Genomic DNA, 22,437 nt, shown 5'->3' with positions numbered 1-22,437 from the left:
GGCATGAGGCGATGAGAGTACTTTCACGGTGCTGATCGCCTCCACGCTCTTGCGCTTATCTCAATGGACAAATTGATGCTGATGGTTAAAACGGCGCTAGCTCAACTGTCGCGTTCATGTATTTTCTTATTATTGTATGTTACGGATGTTGCCCAACTGGACACTGCGTCTTGTAAAAATGGAATGAAATGAGTTAAGTGAAAAAGTGTGCAATTGGCAAGTAATCATCGTTGTGCTTGCTTTGTAAATTTTTGGGAGTTGAAAAAATTGTGCATGCAACGTTATTTAACGGACTGCAGCCGATATAGGGAGTTTGATTTTAGGGCTGGAATCGAACGTCAAACGGGATTCGTTTCCCTCTCTACGAGGACGGGAATCGGGCCGGTCGTGGCTTAGGCCATCATTGTGAGACTTGTAATTACGGCACACGGGCCGGGATATACCGGAAAGTGGGTCCCGCTATGGGACCGGCGGGGAATTCGAAGGACTCAGCCGTATTGTGTACAAACGGTGGCCGGCTGTTCACTTTTGGGAGAAACTCCTGAGCTAACTTGTAAGCTAACAATATATTTGAGAGTTTAGCCTTTTTAAGTACTGCTATCATTGTTGCGCCAATTAATAAAATTTTAAGCGTTGAGTATTATGAAGAGTCGAAGAGTCTTCGACTCGATGACTACAATTTATGTCGGCTTATATGCAAAACGGAACTCATATCTATATAGGTACATATATATAGGGTAACCTTTAATATAATCTCCGCCAAATCTTTGCATAACTTCGCTCCAATTAATTATACTTTGTTTATCGCAGTGAATTGTGAAAAAAAGCGCTTGCAGTTGTTAATCTAGTGAAGCTGGTCCGCAGTGCCTGTTGTTGTGGGAAACAAGTAAGTCCCATACGTCCGAGGCTCATTGTCAAGGTCATCTAGTCCACTGCGCACAAACATGGTTGTGGAAGCTGACGTGTTGAAGCCGGCATTGACTAGACTGGGATCTGGCTCGTACTTGATCAGTCCAGTCATCCGGAAGAGTGCCACGAGCACAATCGGACCTACGCCCACGATGACCAGTAGGGCGCACATGCACTGTGCCCACGTGGGGTACGCCGTGGAGTGCATTAAGCCCTACCATAAAAATTCATTGTTCAATCTGTGACGTTAGGTACTTGATTTGTACCCAGTTGTGTAAGCTTCCAACAGAAGGTTTATGTTTATGTGATTGTTGAGGATGACAGACTTACGTGTACAATAATAGTGATAGCACCTTATATTATAGGTATACCGCATGATTATTGAAATTACTGGCCAAAAGTGGTAACTCACATCTTCCGGACTGTATACCAAATACGAAACGCCGTTTATAAAACGCATGGCAATAGATGCTCCAAGCACGACAATTATCAATGCCGGGGCGATGAATCGAAGGGTTACGGACCAATACCAACTTAGTGCTTGACCGGTCATATCCTTTACGTCAGCAGCAAATCTGTCATAAAATATTTAATAGGTCACCAGCGTAGACAATAGTGCATCCATCGTAATCGAAGCAAATTGAACAGTCAATGTTGTTCTACAACTCTTAATTAATTTCCCAGTATACCATGCTGCATACCTTGAGTATTTAAAAATCCAACAAACTCCAATCATTTCCAATAAAGCAATAATAAGCAGCGAAAAGGATCCGACAAAACTGTCAAACAATCCGATCCAATACATACCGGCTCGGCTTACAAATATCAGTCCAATTAGAAAAGAGATCGCGCAACTGATGGCTGCAAAACAGTCGTTAGGATTATCTGTAGTGTTTATAATCAGGTTGCGTGTGCCAGTGCTAAAAAGCATAATCATACCTGATTTGACTTCTCTTCTCATCCACGGAAGCAGTTTGAGATCCTCAATACTGGCCTGGATACCGGCAACGTTGCCGAACATGGAGCCCATGCCCAGAGCCAGCAGCATCATAAAAAATATCACTGACCAGAAAGGGCCACCGGGTAGCTGGACCATTACTTCTGTAAAGACGATGAACGCTAAGCCCGTTCCTTCAGAAGCCTGCAAAACATTCACGAAATAAACAATCAATGCCGCTAGATTAATTATTGCGGTACCAGTAATATTTCACGGTGACACAGGTAAAAGACAAAGCTGTGTTTACTGTTGGAACACTCACCTCATTCAGAAACTTTTGTTGGTGCATGTAGCATTTGTAAATGAATCTTTGGAAATTCCGTAGGTAGCTGGATTCGATTCTAACAGATGGTAGTATTCGACACACAAATCTGAAGTGCTAATTATGTTCTGGTACTCGACGGCTGGCCACGGGGTCATCGTCAGCGATGGTCCAATATCGGAAAGAAATCTAAACAGACAACAAGATCGAGCGTGTGGTGAAAATCTTAGAACATTACGCTATGTCGCACCTCTCATGCGAAACGTACTATATTACAATGAGAGCAATTTAAGGTCTTATTCGTTCAAATTTAATCTATTAAGCGCAGACAATTTTAAATACTCGTACAATATATCCAATTTCTGTTTGCTTCGGAAACTTACCGGCAAGCACAGTTTTCAACGGATAATGCAGCTTTGAATCCCAACACAGCAAACACAACAAAACTAGCAAATATCCCAGTAAAGGCATTGGTCAGCGAAACAACCACCGCATCTTTAACAAAGTTGTTTTTGGTCGGATTGTATGAACCAAAAGCAATAAGAGAGCCAAATCCCAGTCCAAGACTGTAAAATATCTGCGTGGCAGCATCCAGCCACACGATGGGATCCTGCAGCTTATCCATTTGCGGGGTGACCAAATGCATAATTCCTTGCGATGCCCCTTTCAACGTAATGGCGCGCCCGAAAAAGATTAGTAAGACCAAATACGGAAATCCGGCAGTAAAGTACATGATCTGAAATTTTTTACAAAGTTGCTTAAGGTGTAATTTATTATTAACATTCTTTGTCAACAAAGCTCCGACGTAAGGTCACCACTATTTGCATGCAACTTAATATGCAAAAGCATCCATCGTTTGCAGAAGAAAGAATTAAGTCACGATTGTCACGCCACGATTATTGTAAATACTCGTGGCATATGCATGTTGAATTACATTACGAAGCGCACGTACGACATAGTCATTGCATAGAATGCCTGTATGGCTGCATGTACCTTGCCAGAATTTTCGATTCCCCTCGCCATACACGCCCATATCGTGATCCAGGATAAGGCTAGCGTTCCCACCAACTTCCATTGTATTCCTCCAAAGTCGTCGATCCCGTTGGTGATATTCAGTGCCTGGCGGTACCAAAAGTACGATGTCGGAGACGTTCGTTCGCATTCCGGCTCGATGGTGTTATTGGTACCGGGTACCACTGGGCACTCCGCCCACTGGAGATCCGTACGGAAAGAACTGAGGAAATAGAAGAAACACCAGCCGATAATACTGGTGTAGTACATTCCAACAAGGAAGGCCACGATCGCACTGGCTATGCCCAGCCCACCCAAGTACGGATGGATTTTGTTCCATACACCGATACTGCCCAACCGCAGACGCTGCCCGATGCCCAGTTCCAAAACGCACAACGGAATTCCCTATTACAAAATAAATTAACTGCAAGAAAACGATTTTGCGTCTGCTCGAGAAACATAATTTTCATATCATAAAAAGACATCCGGATCCTTATCTTTGGATATAGACAACCTGAGAAAAGTTTGACCTTTCTCTCCCTCAAAAACAGTGCCACGAACCTCGATAGCGAGCATGATGAAATAAGGTATCAGAAAAGCGCCTACAAATATAAAAAGTGCCAAATGCAAAATTTATAATGAATGTATAATAAATAGCAGCATATGGTAGAGATAGATCGCCGTGTGCAGATGATATTCTTACCGGCTGTTCAAAACCTTTCGTGACGGGCCATTTATTATTTATTACTTATAAGTATTGTACAATTGTACGTGTATTATGTCGTATGTGATCATCGATCTTGAACGTGATCTTTTAATCATGGCTCCCGTTCCCGCATAAACTACTTATAACACAATCTAAACGATTATGTTGAAAAACAGTATCGAAAACAGGACCTGCGAAGTTCAGTACAACACATAAACATGAAAGTTAATCGTATCTACTCCCAAAACATCCTTGCATAATCACATTCGATACACTAAACATCGTCTTAGTCATTTGGAGCGGCTTCTTCGCCGCGTGAATACAACTTATTTCTGTAGCGGAAGAGTTATTGTGAGTAAATTGGTTTTTTAATGTGTACTTTGGGGCATAAAGTACTGCTTTAAAAGGCTGTCAATTGAAATCTTTGTATGTTTAGCGGTATTGATTATCGCTCAAACACCTTTTTTACACTGTTTAATGTTGCACGCATCGCCGTTTGCCTTACCTCCTCCATTCTGTTGACAGAGGTACGGAAATCTCCAAACATTTCCCAAACCTGTGCATAAAAGTATACAGTATCAGCAAACAAACCAGAGTATAGAATGCATTACGTAATATGAAGCATTATTTATGATAATTAACTGCCCGCCTAATTTTCTTGATATGCTGTGCAAATCTGCGATCCCAGAAGTCAATTAACCGGATCTTTGGCTACAGTTCTCGAATACGTTCAGACACCGCGTGGTGCAATTGGAGCACATTTGTCATTGTTTTGACTGTCTCCGGTTGCATTAGCCGTCTCGCTGCCAGGGTTCGCATGCTTATGTCCCGACTCCCTTAAACATGCTGCGTTTTCCCGTTACTCCATATTTCAAAATGCCCTATAACGCCCTGGCTTGCTAAACCGAGCCGGGGGTTATCAGCGAAGCCGTCCAAATTTGGACAGCTTTGCTGTAATATTCCAAATCCAAAGCAAAAACGCACTCTACAATACAGTATTACTGTACTTATACTAGCCTTAAAATGCAGTCATATCAGCGACACAGGCTTTAAAAAAGTATCACCAGTTTATGTGGAGTATTCTACCTGTCTGGAGAATACCTTGTGTCCTTGTACATATATATGTATACCGAGACACCCAAAGTTTATATTTTATTCATAAACTATCTTTAAAAATAAGCGGTTAACGTTATATTCCGCTTATTTCACAAGCAAGAAGCTAGTTTAAATCGAATATCATGTATGTGCTTTTATTTTTGATTAAGCATACTTTTACAGGTAATCTAATCTTGATTACTCTTTGCAGGAAACAATATATTACAGAATAAAAAATTGGTTAGGCTCTGCTACAGCTATAACAGAAGATACCTGATTTAACACAAATTTTTCAGTAGGTGCATTTGACACAATATATATATGTGTATATATGCCGCAATCGTTATGGTCTGTTGTTATAATTATTCTACCATATAACTATTATACTCACCCACTGCATAGGCGATAACACTCAGCAGAAACTGCACTTTGCTGTCCCACCCTTCGCGGTCATCCTCACCCGGTGACCCTCCATTCTCCACCACATCCAGCTGTTGGGCCAGCACTGCTTTATCATCGACTGCGGTATTACTGAGTTGGAAATTCAGTCCATTGGCCTGTTTGAGGATATCGTTTTTCAGTGGCGTAATCTCCACCGGCGAGTGCTGATCCTCCTTAAGCCGCTGTTTCTTCCCCGTGGACGTCATGATCTCCCCAATAAAATAATTGGCCTATATCCGTACACTTATAACCAATCCTCCAAAAAGTACTGGTTTGGCTTTCCTCCGTCTACGTTAGCCGTATCCATAGACGTCCCTCACTCACGATCGCTCTCCTTCACTGCCCGACAAATAAGACGTTCGTTGCAGTAAAGTCACGGAAATGTATTTTATCGATCCCGCGAATATACCGTACAAAAGTTTTTTATAATGCTTTATGCGCGAAACGCGTCACCAGCAGCTGCTATAATGATGGATTGCAGTCGAGTCGGCAGCGACGTCCGACGTGGATATTAACGCTATTAAATGTGAATCAAAGTGCTGCCGTTCGCAGCATTTCTTTTGATTCGGCGGGAAGCAATTAAAGAAAATAATTTGCTGCGACGGGAAGTGGCGGCTTTAAGAGGATTCACTGCAAACCGGCAAAATACATTGGTTGCGTATTTCGTATGGAACGGTGATGCGTTGAGCAGTGCTTGCGCAATAATTGTCTCGCTATGTGCACTCAAGTGCATATTAAGTATAATTAAATTGGCTCACTTGGATATCCAACGGTAGACGATTCCTAATGTCAGACGCTGATAATGTTAATTGCTAATTAGATGGCGATGTCGCGCGTACGCGGTAGTTAATGTGTTACATCAGTTTAACTTTTTCTAACCTCGACGTTCCAAAGCCGATTAAAATTTCGTTACATTGTATGATTCTGGTATAATCCCGATGCTGCGTGAGCATTGTACAGCGTAAATAAGATTGGCATTTCGTGGGTTCGCCGTTACGAACACTTCCGCTAAGTGGGTTACTTGATACAGGAAATGCTCGATCACTTTTTTATTTTGTTGACTACCGCATGATAGGCGATTAGCATATGTTCATGTAATCAGCGGAATTGACCTTAATGACAAAAAATGCACCAGCGAAATGCGCGAGTGTTAAAGCAAGATTCAGAGAACACCGAAGCAGCTGTTTTCTCGTATATAATCAGCAACTTGTAAAATATCCGCGGAATTACTTAAAAAGATTGATCATCTCAGTGGACCAAGATTACTGCGGCAATATAATTCCGAAACGGCTGTGCTTTGCCGGTTTTGTTTTTTGCCGGACCTTTTTAATGTGTTAGCGAATATCAAAAGGCGGGTGTTCGTTGCCATTCGTGCTTTTAGAAGATTACTAAATCGCACAGTGCGCAGAATGGCATATAAATTGTCAACAAATTAATGAATTTATATGCTGTGCAAAAATGTTAAGCAAAGGACCTGGCACTGTTAAGTGTTAAGGACTAACTAAGATCGTGTTGTGCCTCACAGAACATTTCTGCATATACAGATGTAAAGAAGTATCCAAGAAACTAAAGCCTAACATTCAAATATGTATATTGTATATCTGCACAAAATCTAAAATATCCATTCTTTCGGAAATCTTTAGACTTTTGAAACGTAGAACTTACAGTATTGTGCACAGTTTCGTTGATCTGTGATTGCATTTCCCATTTATGTGTTTATACACAGCCTCTGAAGTTCTGAACATATTGAAATAATGAAAATGAGTAAAACGAACGTTACTTCACATTATCGCATTACCGTTTTGTGCCGGAAGATATGGGTCTAAAAAGTTATTCATCGGAAATAACCAATATAAGAAGAATAATGCTTTATCGTATTTGCACTGCGAAGTTAAATTACATGTATACAGATATCCGTAAATTAATTTTTTTGATTGCACATAGTTGTAGAAATAGCAAAAAAGCTTGAACTTCTACTACCACGATGCAACAATGCTGTATATGAAATTTAACGGCTACCCGAGTAGGTGATTTTATCGGACCGGAAAACTCATTCAACTACTCCCAAGTATTCCAGAAAAGAAAGTACTGGAAAACAGACAATCCCTAAATCTAGTAAAGGTTGTGCGTGACCTTTACTCTCGTACCCGTTCTCTGACGTCTACATCTGAAATGCACGCTGTGCGGAATCAGAATTTCGCCCACCTAGTTTAGTAGTATACAGAAGTTTCGTACACACGACATTTTTTCCAGATTATCACAATTTTATCGGGTTAGCTCATTCGCCATCGGTGGTCGGCTGTAATCTGTAATTATACGCATACATTCAAGCGCTATAAATCTAGTCTGCAATTTTCCATGCTGAGTTAAATAACGGTAACTAGACAATAAGAGCAACAATATGTGAAGTGAATCACGAAAAAGCATTCAAAATTCAAAATTATGGCAAACGATTAAAACATTAGTTACGACGAACGGTTAACAATAATTAGCTTAAAAATCCACTCTGAATAACTATTTAGCACCGCTAATTAAAAAGGAAACGAAGCGAACTAAAAAAATAAACCAAACCGCGCCGCCAGTCAAACCAAACAAACAGTACTGGAATATATAACCAAAATCCAACCCATCCTCCCCATAAACACCAAGAAAAAATGATCCATTATCAGCATCTCACGATGGCCGGTATCCTCCCTGCTGCTGACCTTGCTGCCAGTGTTCCATTCCCGGTTGGGCCGGGGGGTAACCCGGTGGATAAGGGTTTTGGTAAGGATACGCCGGCGCCGGTGGATAAGGATAGGCCTGTCCGCCCGCTCCCGGATACGTCATATTATACGCCATATTCGGATTGAAAGAAGGCGGATTATACGCGCCAAAAGCCGGATAGGGCGCTCCAGGAGCCCCGGCGTAGGGATTGTAACCCTGATTGGGATAGTTCTGTGGCGGATAGCCTGGCGGCATACCGCCCTGATGAGGTGGATATGAGGGAGGTGAGCTTGTGGCGTTTGGTGGTGGATTAGTGGGCTGGCCAGGAGCCGAGGCGCCGGGGCCGCTGCTGGGCGGAGGAGGTCGTGGCGGTGGAGCAGTTTTTGGCTGACCTCCGTCCCTGTTGACAGAAGCAAACGTTTATTGGTTAAAATATGAAAATCATTCTAAAAAATTTAAAATGTGAACGAACGATGAAGCATAACTAAAACAAGGCAATGGTCGATGTCGCCAGAAATATAAACAGGCGAACGCAAAAATCTCGCATCCATCATTTGGCATGTATTTCATAATAATCTTCATCACTAAATGATAAGCACTTAACCCAACCTTAGAACTTGGTCGGAACTGCATGAAGCCATCAACATTTCATACTGGATTTATTACAGGGCTATTCCAACAAGCTTGAAGGAGTTTTGTTTACCTTCATGGAACGATGGCGCTTTAGGAACGCCTGAATCACTTGTGGGCTTGTTGATGATATTAGCCTGCACTGCCCGCAGCAGTTCCTCTTTCTCGGCATTCCGCGCAAAGCAGAAATCACCAATCTTGCTTTGGAATTTCAGCAACAATTCGGTCAAGTCACCGTAAAACTGTAACAAGTCCATTAACATTCGTCATGGATAAAGTAAACATTACTGACAAGTTAGTTAATCCCCACTCAACATACTTTGGCTCCTTCATTCAGGTTGGCCTTCAACTCCATAAATGCATCGTAAGCGGCAGCCAGGTCCTTGAGTACGGTCTCGCGCTGTTCAGCGCTTTTGTTGGCGCTCTTCTGTTGACAGAATTCAGCATTCAGTTGTTGTATTTCCGGCATTATTGTCTGCTGTAGGGTGAAGGTCTCGTGGATGCTCTTTTGAATAGGCCCCAGGACACGGTTCAACTCCTCCACCGACAAAGCATATACGGCATCTGCCGGCATACTGGGCTCTTGAAGAAGACGTGGTTCTGCAATACAACGGGATTATCATCATGATTATAATTTATAGCGATAGTTTATTTTTCTGCACCATCCATTACCGTGCAACCTGCTAGATAGTGAAGCCACATTATTGACCTGTTGAACACTGCTCCACAAGTTGACAAAAGAAATTACAAACAGAACCACTGAACTCCACATAGAGCAACAAGCGCATTACTCATAGGTGCGTTACAGACTATGACTCACATTTTCCAATGAAAAATTAACTTGCGGCGCGCAAGCCATTTTTCTTATGACTAACCCAATTCGCGCCGACTTCGACTGCGTTTCTGTAACCATTGTTTGCACAAAAAATACACCTAACAAGGCAGCAACTACTGATGCAAGACCTCTACCGAACAACTAGTAATTAAAAAGATCGATGACGAAAGCCATTCAAAGTATTGCAGAATTCTTAGTAAACATGATACTTTTGCTCAACTTCTTAACCGGTCAACTTACTGATTTCAACAACAGCAGCCTTTAGATCGTTCTCCGCATTCTCCCGCGTCAATTTAATAGCATCGACAGTGTCCAACAATAGGCGCAGTTTACTGACCACCGGGCTACTCAGCAGGCCCTTAACGGGATTGGCCGATGGAACATTCTGCACCAGCTCTTGATCTGAGCAACTCAACAAGTACATGGCGCGTTCGTGCTTTTGAAATTTGTCTCGCACAATGGCATCGGCTTTCTCCGCATTGGAAACGATGGCGCGATACTTGGCTGATTCCGTTCGCAGTGGTTCACTCAACTGGCTCGATGGCATTCGATTCCAACGTTGACCAAACTGCGATTTGAGCTGTTCATCGGAAGTCAGTTCCTCTTGCAGAAGACGATCACACTAAAAAAAATCGTTAAATTACTGTTTACATCCCAATTCCATATTAAACGCGCCACCATCAGCATTACAAACCTCATTTAGTATATCCTTGTTACGCTGCAGCATATCAGGTAAAGAGTTCATGGTGGCCTTTAGTGTATCCAATCCGCCTTCTTGTTTGATATTAGCCGCCTTCTGACGAACACTTTCGGGTACATCAACACCTGAAGAGTCCTCCAACGCAGCCGGCAAGTTCAACGAAGCCAACAAACTGTGACGTCGAACATGGGTCCGTTACATCACTGACTACGAGGTGTAAAATGGTCAGTCACTTACGCATTCATCAACTGCGTTTGTTCGCGCAAGTTAGCCACTTCGCGGTTAACCAGCTCCTGCTTTCGCGTGTTATGTGCGGTAGTAGCTTGCTGAATTGCCACTGGCACCAAAGCGCCAAATAAATCTAGAACAGAATTTTGTCAATACCGACACTGGCAAAGTATATATTCAGAAAACGAAAGCTCACCAACAAATTTATCTGAAAGCGGAAAAGAAGGAAGAATTGGTTTCGCCAGTGGAGCACGGCCAATCGGCTGCAGGCTTTTCATATCAGGAACACGTGCATGGTAAATGAAATCGTTATCCTTGCGCGCCGCATCGTAATCCCGCTGAATGATTGTTTCAGCGTACTTAAAGGGAAAAGCCGGTGTGTCGTACTTCTTCCGTGCATATTGAATCAATTCCAGCGCTTGCTGCATAAAACATAAATCAACTGCCACAGATTTCAATGGAACATTAGAAAACACTTTCAAATGCCGCTCAAAAATGAACAATTCCTTAGTCATATTTTTATCACACAACAATACACGACTATCTGTTCGCCTATTGTAGAATGAGCAAACGTGACAAAGTGACATATCGCACATGTAGAATCCATTTCACGGTTCACTGATTATACTAACGGAACTGATGCGTAATTCATGTTCATCGTCTGACAGACTTACTTTCAAACGTGCTACCTCCTCGCCGACTTCCTTGTTGGCTTTGTGGACCAGAGCCTGATAATACTCGGCAATGGCGTGATATCCAGCTTGTTTGCAAGCGATAATGTTCAACCAGTCCTGTGGCGACGCAAACTGTCAGTGTGTAGTGTACTTGTCACATTCCATAAACTTCCTATAAAATTGTCATTAATTTTAATACCTTCTCCCAGCACATACGAATGCTTTCCCGTTGCATCAGTTTCATGGCATCGGCATAATAATCCTCTGTCTGTGCCGCGACCTTGGCAATTACACCATCCTTCATCTTCTCTGTAACATTATCAACAAATGCTGAAATTTTAGTGATAAAATTATACAGTAACAAAAAATTATTACCAGAGTATATATTATGACTTTACTGCGGAATCGCTGATACCTTTAGTGGCCTTCATGAACAGGACTTCTTGTGCTTGAGCGGTCATTAGAGTGATCAAAGCACTCAGGCAATCTGGGTACAGATCTGGAGTGGGATCCTGCTGAATGGCAGCCAACACATGATCTTTCACGTAGTTGAATACTCCAGCCGCCTGCTGGAAATATTTGGTGGCAGTTTTAAGACCGTCATCGAATTCCACATTTTGATTCGCCCCAATCTGACTCAACATGGCTCCGATGTTGAACATAACACAGATTTTTTCAAATCCCAGAGACGCCTGAGCTGTAAAACCATGAGAATAAAAAGATTAAAATATGTAAATTAATAACAACTCCTTTCAAAATGTTTATAAAAACCACATCTTCCTTTATCAGAAATAATAATTTTAAATAAGATAAAGACCCAAACAGTGTCATTTTTAAGGCAGTTTCAGCCAGAAGCTAATTAGTCCTCATGAAAACAGATTCAGTATTTTCGATATTATCATTAAAATTTTATTTAGTCATCATAACTAGTCAAAATATCCGTCCACAGACCAGAATAAGTTTGGACTTCTGCTAAATGTCACACCAACAGATGTATGCGACACGATCAGGTCAAGGTACTGTTTACTGATCGCGACCTGGCACAGATTATCCTGATCAGACTATCAGAGGCCCGTTCCACCTACTCAGCGACATCCGGCCGACAAACAATCCTCCCTTATCGAACGCATCCTTCCACTTAAAGGGTATCTGATGCTCCGCTGATGGGAGTTTCATCTCCAGTGAATGTAACTGATCATAATACCTACAACCATAATAATTTTTTACTGTTTACAAGTACACGTTATTCACACAGTTAATTAGTAAACATTAATACACTACACATCACACAATTAATTAACAAACATTCCGCAATTCGATATACCGTGCATATGTGGAAAAAGTATGCTGCTAATTAAGTTTATACACTATCTGAAGCATACTCTTAATGAGAGGACAAAACAATTTGCACAATTTGAATTGTTTAACTGCCACAACAGTTTGTTTCTCTCCACGTTAACTAACCGCTAATCCTAGGAAATCTTGGAAACGTAACGTTATGTGTAAAATCATCACATATTATTTGTAAGTTAACTTATTCATATCATTTGCGTGTAAAGTAAAAGGTATTTAAAATATACAATCGTATGTACAAAAAAATTAATAAGCAATGATCTGTGATCATGTTTTTACCCCTTGCTTACTTGTACAAGATTTCAAGGGATGACTCATGGCGGTCCAGAATGCGACACACAGCATTTTTCCTCAGTTTATCCAGTTCATCCAAGGACTGGTTTATATCCTGGATACTCTCGCCAGAATACACTGCTGTTATGGCATTAGATAGAGGTTTTTTCAGCTCCGCTTCTATCGTCGGCTTGGTTGGAATGGTGATGAAGCATTTATCCACCATCGTAGTTGTTGAACTGTAACAACAGGTGAAGACGGACGAGGAACAGCTCTACTGTAAGACAATCGCTGATAGCCGCGAACTAACCACAAAAACAATATCTATCACGCGATCACTGTTTTCAGACACACTGAACGTTTGGAATCCAGAAGCAACTATAAACCTTTTCACCTTGTTCGCTCTCGAGCAAAATCAAAAACGACGAAAGAAATCAAATCAGCACCTCATCGGGTTTATAAACCCCGAAGCATACGTAGTGGCGGCACTGCTAAACTGGGCTGGAAAATCTCGTCATCGTTCGAATCGGCGCTTGGTGCGGTGGCTGTACTGCCTGTACATGTAGATCACGCCTCACGGCACGTACACTACAATAATGAGTACATACGCGCTCTACCGTACCATAACGTCGAAGTACGCGCTCCTTCGGCTTTACTGATCAATATTTTTCGCCCAAGTAGAGTCTACCTACGGTGCAAATTATTTGTTGGTAAAGCACACCTACAGGACAGATACAAAAACCGCGGAAAACCGGTTATGATAATTTTGTTTGATTCATAAATAACTACGAGTCTGTGACTGTGACTTGTGAAAACGCAGAAAATTGTGGAATTATCATGCGCCGTCGGTCGGTGTTATTTTCAGGTGACTCAGTGGTATGACTCATCATCTATATAGTATACTCTGTATGCGCAATATGCTCTGCTAGAATGGACAGAAGGAATGAATTAACATTCATTCATCCATTCATTCATTCCTTTTGTATTCCTAGAGCGCGGTTCTGGGCCTGTACTAGCAATAAGTATAATATAAAGTCTTTTTACTACCCATTGTATTAATAAATAAATAAAATATACCATAAGCCATAAGGCATAAGTGCAGACTGCAGAGTAGAGAATATTATTATCAATAGAGGAATAGGCTAAACCATTTCTAATTTTTTTGCGCACCGGAAGTTCAGCATCCTGGCGGGAAACTTTCGGCTGTTCTGACGAGAACGGATAACAATGAATGAAACTATTTAAACGTTGTGACGTCATCGCGAAATCCACCAAGCAAAGGCAGGTATTCACCTGGTAGTATAATAATGCAGTCAATGCTTTTCGGTCTTCCGGTTCGTAGTTCAACGGCAGGCACTTTCAAGTCTGTTGGTTTTACTGAGAGCGCTGAATTATACCAGCATGCGTCTGCAGCATCGCTCGCACGAGTGTTTTTCCTGATCGATTAGCATTCCGTGTTAAAATTAATGAAAGAAAGATGATGTTATTGTTATGATTGTTAGAGGTTGGGTTGCTTGTGTTTTGCATCAAATTCGCTAGTGTTGTTGCAGCGTTAAAACGTTCTGGCTCAGTAATCCACAATGGGAGCCATATTATCTAGAACTTCCAGAAATCCCGAAAGCAGCGATCCTGGATCTTTGGCTAATGCTTTCCGTTATCCACCAAAAGCTGGTAAGCAGAAGCAATACTTTCCAGCAAGCTGCAATTCGTTTGTACGAAAGTTGGTTATTCTGCTGTGCCTTAACGTTTGTTGGTTTGCTTGTAGGCTCATACTTTGCTACGCAGTTCATAATGGGAGGGGAACGGTTTGACTCTCCCCAGCCAGAAGCATACTTGTTTGGAGATAACAACGATTTGAATTTTCTAAATACAAAACCAGTGCCAGTAGGTTTTCGCTTTGAAATACGGATAAGCATGCTTTTTCTGGTATTGGCCGTATCGCTCCGAAACGAAAGATGCAGTTTTTACTTATTTGCTAGTTTCCTTATGTGATGCCATCGACTAACGATCTTGCGAAACCGTTGAAATGCGTCGTGAATATCCGACGGGAAAGTTTACGTCTTGTGAGGTAAGCGCTCACAATTATCAATGATAAATAATAACTGCTCAGTTGATTTCAAAACCTGATTTCTGGTACAAACTGCGGTCAGATACATAGTAGTTATTATTGAAAATTGTTCAGAAATTTGTGGTACAGTTGTTTTAGTTTGGCATTCTAAAAAAAGTGCCAAATTAAAAACTAGCACAAATTAAAATTTAGATTTTCATTTCCTAGTACAGTTGTATACTTTAAACATTTACGATGAAATGCAGCCATGTCGTCTATATTTTTTATTAGAGCAGGTTGCAGTGATAATGATGTCTGTGTGTTTTATTCTTTTAATCATTTTTGGAATTTCTGAAAATGTCTTTGGTTTTCAGAATTCTTAATGATTACGGCATGGGAACTGGATACAACTTGGAATTCAATTTCGATGTGGATGTTCCCTGTTATGTGCGGATTATGTATTTTGCCAAAGAGGACGCCACGAATCATTCGCTATCGTACGTTCGTATTTCCTTTGAATCCAGCGTCAAGTTGATATTTTCGATTGCTTGTCTTTGCAGTTACACATCCCGTGATACGTCGCTGAATTCCGAGAAGTTTTACTATAAAGCCGGAGCTAACCAGCTGTTCAACCAAGTATCCCACGTTTTTGATCCGAGTAGATTTTCGGAAGATGAGGTGCGCTTCAAGTGGGCTACTAAAGAGCCAGTCTGTCGTAGTTTGTCCGATGTACAGTTGTCTGTTGTTCCGTTTAGCTGCTCTATAACGAGGAAACAGAGGTTATTCCTGTGGTAATTCAATGCGCAACTGAGGATGAAGAAGGTACGCACCGCTACAACTGTTTCAGTGATCGGCGATTAGCACAAAGCTGTTCAACTTAAAAGGAGCCTATGCACTCTGATGATTGATGATTGAAAAAACATCTTCTCTGATCTAGATGGGCGGCAGTGCCATGCAACTCTTGCCGTCATTGAGAAATCTTCGGACGGAACATATTCGTTGAAGGCCTTAAAGCAAAAGTTGTACATCCAAGGCTTAGTTTATCTTCTACAGGAAGTTTATGGAATTGAGAATAAAACTGCTGGCAGCACTGAGGTATGTAAGTTTTATGGCAGTTGGTACGGCGTATGCGATGGGACCACAAAATATTTCTGAAAGTACAGATCGATCCGATCAGCAGGCGGAATTAATAGCGCATGCCAGTTGCACTTTCACTGATATATTTTACTGGATCAGAATTTCGATGTTTTATGCGCTGGTGTTTGTTTTTGTAGTATGACTCTGGTGATGAGGAATACGAAGACAGCAGTGGAGATTGTGTGGTGTGCATGTCGGACACAAGAGATACGTTAATTCTTCCCTGTCGACATCTGTGCTTGTGTAATGGGTGCGCAGAATCTTTGCGATATCAAGCCAACAATTGTCCAATATGCCGAGCGCCTTTCCGAGCGCTCTTACAGATAAGAGCCTTGCAGAAGAAAGAATTGGGCGCAGGTGATCACGGAGATGCCGATGAGAACGTCCCTTCGGGTTACGAAGTGGTCTCCTTGATTGAAGCTTTAAATGGCCCCAACGCAGTGCACCCTACCAGACATCAGCGCAGCTCTCTGGATTCGCCGACCCTGTCACCGAAAGGCAGTGGACCACGGCACCGAAAAAGATCGAAAAAGTATAATGTCGTTTATCGTGTCCAGTAATAATTGCTGTGTTTACTCGCATCTTTTAAAACGAAGAATTCCCTTTCGGTATAGCTTTAATTTTAATTCCTGCACATGAACGCCACTTTGTTTACCAGACGACTTCTGTTTTTCTAGGCCATCTATTCCGAAAATTGTGGCAGCTGGCCCATCGGGCGATGCTGGTGGACCGGTTTCACCTGGTGCATCGAGTTTGAAGTCCAGTGGTGGGAAACATGTTACTGTTGTGCACGAGACGGAGCCTCAGTTGGAACCAGGCAGTCCGACACAGCCTCAACGACTGCGTGATCATATCGAAGTTATTACGGAGGTATTATTACATCGGCGTTGTTATAACAAATTTCTTTCGGGTAGACGATTCGCGTTCAGCACGATCATTTGTTGCAGATTCCAAGTAGAAGCATCATTCCTGTTCGGCATATGGACGATGAGGAAGACAACGGAAAAGATTCTGATCAGACGACTGACAGTAATTCCAGTGCACGGAGTTTCAATACTCTTCTCCGGCATGGCTCACGGGAATCCATTAATGAACCGGATGACGACAAAGATCAACCGGATGATGAAAAAGAAACTGAGAATCTCCCGAAGATATCCTCTCCCGTAGCAAAGAAAGGGGATAAAGATCTGTGAAAACCTGGTTGTGAGGTTTGATCAATGAAATTTGAAATGCTGCTTGATTCTGATCTAACATTGCTTACAGCATCTCATACTCTGTGCTTGGCTTTCAGTTTATTCCAGTTCTGTATTAATGGGCACTTTATGGCAGCTGTTTTATTATTATGGATTTCATTCAGGTGCGCGCTGGTTACATCGCAGTGTACAAAAGTTTAATGCGTGGAATATCCGTCCGGTTTTTAGTAAACATACAGAATATGTCACTTGTTTGTCGACAGTTTTTGAGCATCACACCGCTATGTAAGGTAACAGATATGTGATTATGGCATTTCCTACATATAACTAATGTGTACTCTAGTCTCTAGGAAATGAATAATTGAGTGGAATATTAAAGGAAGTCCAAGTCGCTTAATTAGTGAGTGTACACTGTTAATTTTGAACGTTAAAAACAGCCAATCGTTTGTACGATAAATAAATGGAGCGAGTCTTTTAGGTCAGCGTTGAAATTAACGTGGTCGGTCAGTTGGTTTCTAGCCGATTCTGTGAAGTCGTGACATTATGAGTATGAGTACATGCAACCTCAGTACATTATGAGTTGATTGTTCTGCTACAACCAGAAATTTTTGAATGTTATCGAGCGTTAACGCAAAACCCGCCACACACGCAGGATGCGTTCGTTCTAATAAAGGGCACATTTTAAATTGAAATTCTCTCTGAACAAGGATGCTGCGATTTGGCAATTATCGAGGATTAATCGCAAGATGAATTGTCGGCAAAATGGAGCTAAAATTTATCAGTCTGTTGCATGTTTACTGACGGTATCGTTTTCTTTGGTTTTTGTTAATGCATCATATAAAACCGTGTGCTATTATGAATCCTGGGCGGTGTATCGCCGAGTCGATTCCAGACTGGGTGCAGAGTTTTCCCTCAGCCCACCACCATGCACGCACTTAATTTATGCTTTCGCCATTATTAAAGACGGAGAAATTATTTCTTTTGATCCACAAGTTGACCTGGATGGGACGGGTCAGTATGGCGGATACCAGAAGTTTAATCAAATTAACGTAAGTGAATGCTGCAACAAAACTGGTGGTTATTCTATTGAGTAGGCTAAATGAGCCTAAATCCCCATTTGAGAGTGAATGTTAACTTCAGAGAGGGTCAAAACCGATAAAAACATTACTGGCGGTGGGCGGGTGGAATGCCGGCTCGAAAGAGTTTTCCGACATGGCCAGTTCGTCTGACACGCGCGAAGCTTTTGCTCAACAAGCTATTACGTTTCTGCGGAAGTACGGCTTTCAAGGATTAGATCTCGACTGGGAATATCCGGCTGACCGTGAAGGATCGCGTCCGGAAGATAAGGATAACTTTTCTGATCTGCTGCAAGTGGGTTTTTCTACAAAGTTCCAGGGGAAGTGCCCTTCCCACGGCACAATAATATCATACCATTTGTACACAGGATTTGCGCAATGCTTTTGATGCCGAGCAGCTGGAGAATGGACAAGAACGACTTCTCCTAACAGCAGCCATTTCGCCACATCCGGATAAATTTGACAAATCTTACGATTTGAAATCTCTCGGAAAGTAAGTTTGATACCGCTATAATGCTATCTCACGTTGTTTTTATTAACGTATGCAAGGTACTCTTTTGTTTTATGTACCTGTAGCTTTGTATTAGTTTTGGTTTTATTGTATTCTGTACCTTGTACAACTTTGATTTATTTTGTTAAGTTTAATTAACCCTTCCACATATTAAAAAGTTCAGTGAATACGTATTATATTTATTCAACACTAAAACTACTCTAGAGTTTTAGCGTTGAACCAAATGGTAAATAACAGAAATATATCTGTGTAATGATAATTCAGTCATGAAAACGAACATAAACCTTGTGACCTTTGTGTTAGGTACGTAGACTTTGTGAATTTAATGACGTATGACTACGCGCGAGCGTCGTGGTCATCGGAAATCAAGCCCCATAATCCACTGACGAAACGACCGGAAGATACATCGTGGCAGTCGCAGCTGAACGCGGTAAGGCTTATATCTGGGAAGAAGCACGAGGGATAATTTTATTTGTCGTGTTTGTCTTGTGACTGCGGTTGGTAAAACAGGATTATCCTTTCGATGCGCTAGGAATGGGCGTGCCAGCGTATGCTGCAGGAGGGAGTACCCAGTGAAAAGATAATTTTGGGAATTCCCACATATGCCGTTACATTTCGAGTGTCACGCGATGCAGCGCCCGTCGTGCACGGCTCACACGAGGGATCTGGCGATGCCGGACCGGTCACCAAGGAGAAGGGTTATTTGGCGTTTTATGAGGTGCGTACTCAGCAGTCTTAAAACCCTAATCACTGTCCTTGTCGCGACTCGCTGCAAGTCTGTAACAACAATTACTTTTAAGTGTATCATAAAGTTAAGAAATGTATGAATTTTAATTCACTTTTGATACCGTTGGTAAAGGATTAATGTCGGCAAAATTCTTGTTGCCTTCGACATGAGACGTATATAGCTGCCTTTTATGATAAGGTCAATTTGAACCAAACGGAACCGTAAAAGCACCCATATAAAAGTAGCTACCAAATTTTTTAGAGTGTTTCAGTGGATTTTGTATATTATGCTTTATGAAAGGCATCCAGATATTTTTAACAACATGGATTATTGTAGATATGCAGAAGAATGAAATTGGAAAAGGGTTGGATTAGTGCCATGGATCCATCGGGTGTGCCTGTTTGTTACCGAAAAAATGAGTGGGTCTCGTATGAAAACCCGAAATCAGCCCGCTCTAAGGTATAACTCTATAATTATGTTGTAGCGTTAAGCAGTTTACAGGATTTCTACATTGCCAATGGTCAGACAACTATATTGTACAGAAAATGTATCATTTTGCACTTGACATTTTAGTACACACTGTGCATGACAGTGGTATAAGTATTAAGTGTCGGTCGTTTTTTGTGTAGGCTCTGTATATCATGCGGAACAAACTGGGCGGAGGTACGGCAAGGCACACATAGATTCTAACCGTTCTACTTTCTATTCAGATCAAACTGTTTTCCGGTTTGACCACTGTCACTTTTCATAGCTATGATATGGTCATTAACGACTGATGATTTCAATGGATTCTGTTATGGAAAGAAGTTCCCGCTGGTTCAAACGTTACGTGATACATTCGATGCCGGCTCGAAATTAATGAATCGTGCTTATGGGAATGCGTATGATTATTCCGAAACATCGAGCAGCCAAAATATTCCGCAGTACTGTGTTGCGGATATTACAAAAAAGAAGGCAACTAGTGCGCCGGAAACAGGCGCATGTACAACGCAGGTCTACTGCCCAAAAATCAAGAAGCCGTTCCTTCCTTACGAATATTCATGTGTTCAGGTAAACTACGGTCTACATACTCACAGTATGCTGACGAGATACAGACAGCGGTTTTAACGATCTGTTTTTTGGACTTGCTTTTATGTGTTTACGTGATATTTGCATAAGTACTTTTAGGGAAAGGGGATGCATCGAAAATGTTTAAAACTGCTTTCTCGTATCTTCAGTTTTCAAAAAATCTGCAGTTAATTTTGTCGATTTTTTTTCACTTTAGACTTTCCATACTATTATGCAAAACAAATGAAATATTTCTGCACGTACATATATCCATTTACCGCTAGGGTTTTATTTCATTTCCAGGTATTAGGAAAGTGTTCGTATCCTAAAATGCAAATTTGTGATGTACCGCGACTTGCAGCGTCAACTGCGCCTAAATACGCTTTATATCTGGACACCGGGAAGCCTGTAAATATTACTTGCCGCATTAGTGCATCGACCACTCCTAGCGCAGAGGTCACTGCAGTGACTGTAGTTGAAAAGTGCGGGAAGCGGAACTTTGTCTGCGAATCCAATCAGCTCGGTGGTTTTAACATCATCGATTATTTCTGTCCTCCGTATTCCGACTTTGACACGACTTTGCGAGTATGCAAACTATCCGAATCAGCAGACCCCGATATGGAAGATGATTCGTGCCAACTCCGCGGAAAGCATTACGCCACCTGTTGTCAAGCCCAAGTACAAAGAAGTGATTCCGCCAAAATCTGGATATTACGGTTATGCTGCTATGATGGATAAGAGCCGGTATCGAACGACGACCGGTATGTCCGTGTTGCCGCCACAACAGCGACTAATATTCAAAGGTGACCGCAATGATGATGCATTTTCGAAACTAAATGGCAACGATAACGGTGACAACCGATTGCAACAAACTGGAGATGATGAGCTCGGCCCAAAACAGCTTCCACCGGCAAAGATCGTACCATCTACAGTTGTGAAAAGTGTACAAAGAATTCCCATTACGCCACCACCAGTACCGTTCATGAAGAAGAATGTAAGAGCTCAAGCCGCAATATGCATAAATTACAAAGGACTGAAAATTTAAAATTGTTATTATTACTAAATTTGAAGATTAGTGTATAAATCATAATAAATTAATTATGTAGTTTAGTTGTTTACCAAGTGATGGAATTACGTTCAATTAACGATTTTGTAAAAGCTGTCTAGACTGAGATTAATTAGCTGTAGTGTACTGAAGTATATATATTCAAGTACTCTGAATCTAATTTTATTTCTTGTTTTCAAGCACTGCTTAATTAAAGTCGCGTTTTTTCTAATAGAATGTCATAAGCCTCGAAGAACAACTGCGCCGCAGTAATCTAGAAGACCAGCTTCAAGGAAACAGTGCATCCATACCTCAACTGCCACCACCGGAGACCGCTACCGAAGCGGCAGATTCTGCACCTGTAATTCCGGAGACTTTAGAACCTCCATTGCTTCCGCCGCCACCGCGGAAGTCTGTACCGAAACTTTTCCTCCGCGAAAAGTCGCAGCGCGTGCAGTACGTGAAAGCACCCGGCAGTAAACAACAATCCTTCGGTACCTGCTCTCCCATCGGCAGCCGACTACAGAATCCAGCCAAACCATGCAGTTCCAGTTTCCTGCTGTGCTTGACGCCTTTCACTCAGCTAGAGTTTAACTGTGCTAAAGGTTTGATATTTGACCAGAGTCAGCAGATTTGTGTTCCTAAAGGTTTGGTGCCTTGTTAATTTTTGAAGAAGAATACCGTACTTGTTTTCTCACATTATAAAGGCCGTTCGTGTTTATAAACATTTGATAATTTATAGTTTCAAACAGCCAACAAAATACAGCAGTCTGATTTTATTTGTTTTCATTCGGCACATTATATGACTGTGCAATATGCATAAACCTTTTTACT

The 22,437-nt window shown here is 41.6% G+C and overlaps 4 protein-coding genes across 5 annotated transcripts; 2 read left to right on the top strand and 2 right to left on the bottom strand.

The window, feature by feature from the left end:
• Positions 1-759: 759 nt before the first annotated feature.
• Positions 760-5,977, bottom strand: LOC129592030 (sodium- and chloride-dependent transporter XTRP3-like). Its single transcript, XM_055487969.1, is given in 11 exon segments — positions 760-1,123; positions 1,322-1,484; positions 1,611-1,770; positions 1,849-2,050; positions 2,169-2,188; positions 2,191-2,357; positions 2,552-2,904; positions 3,162-3,584; positions 3,741-3,781; positions 4,391-4,441; positions 5,372-5,977. Coding segments are annotated over 11 exon segments (2,115 nt in total). The 5' UTR covers positions 5,628-5,977; the 3' UTR covers positions 760-844.
• Positions 5,978-7,674: 1,697 nt separating this feature from the next.
• Positions 7,675-13,336, bottom strand: LOC129592029 (programmed cell death 6-interacting protein-like). Its single transcript, XM_055487968.1, has 12 exons — positions 12,838-13,336; positions 12,280-12,398; positions 11,610-11,891; positions 11,394-11,503; positions 11,195-11,311; positions 10,717-10,942; positions 10,530-10,653; positions 10,287-10,464; positions 9,833-10,214; positions 9,077-9,357; positions 8,831-8,999; positions 7,675-8,528 (listed from the first exon to the last, which is right to left on the bottom strand). Exons 1-12 carry the CDS (start codon positions 13,044-13,046, stop codon positions 8,095-8,097), a joined length of 2,631 nt encoding a protein of 876 aa, XP_055343943.1. The 5' UTR covers positions 13,047-13,336; the 3' UTR covers positions 7,675-8,094.
• Positions 13,337-13,564: 228 nt separating this feature from the next.
• Positions 13,565-17,536, top strand: LOC129592031 (E3 ubiquitin ligase Rnf157-like). Of its 2 annotated transcripts, none has more exons than XM_055487971.1 (11): positions 13,565-13,696; positions 14,371-14,491; positions 14,586-14,704; positions 14,800-14,888; positions 15,242-15,364; positions 15,428-15,545; positions 15,623-15,689; positions 15,805-15,962; positions 16,142-16,536; positions 16,682-16,874; positions 16,952-17,536. In XM_055487971.1, exons 2-11 carry the CDS (start codon positions 14,401-14,403, stop codon positions 17,195-17,197), a joined length of 1,599 nt encoding a protein of 532 aa, XP_055343946.1. In that variant the 5' UTR covers positions 13,565-13,696; positions 14,371-14,400; the 3' UTR covers positions 17,198-17,536. The 2 variants fall into 2 exon arrangements, with proteins under 2 accessions (XP_055343946.1, XP_055343945.1); XM_055487970.1 differs by lacking the exon at positions 13,565-13,696 and adding an exon at positions 13,796-14,101.
• Positions 17,537-17,810: 274 nt separating this feature from the next.
• On the top strand, positions 17,811-22,428 carry LOC129591869 (oviduct-specific glycoprotein-like). Its single transcript, XM_055487717.1, has 11 exons — positions 17,811-18,246; positions 18,338-18,568; positions 18,642-18,766; positions 19,088-19,214; positions 19,317-19,502; positions 19,848-19,970; positions 20,141-20,174; positions 20,263-20,561; positions 20,862-21,275; positions 21,307-21,552; positions 21,839-22,428. The coding sequence occupies exons 1-11, from the start codon at positions 17,944-17,946 to the stop codon at positions 22,265-22,267; spliced, it is 2,517 nt and encodes an 838-aa protein (XP_055343692.1). The 5' UTR covers positions 17,811-17,943; the 3' UTR covers positions 22,268-22,428.
• The last annotated feature ends 9 nt before the right edge of the window (positions 22,429-22,437 follow it).

The sequence above is a fragment of the Paramacrobiotus metropolitanus genome, unplaced genomic scaffold (genome assembly GCF_019649055.1).
Source record: "Paramacrobiotus metropolitanus isolate TYO unplaced genomic scaffold, Prichtersi_v1.0 Parri_scaffold0000049, whole genome shotgun sequence".
In the NCBI taxonomy this organism is placed as follows: Eukaryota; Metazoa; Tardigrada; class Eutardigrada; order Parachela; family Macrobiotidae; genus Paramacrobiotus; species Paramacrobiotus metropolitanus.
This window is presented reverse-complemented; position numbering and strand designations above follow the sequence as displayed.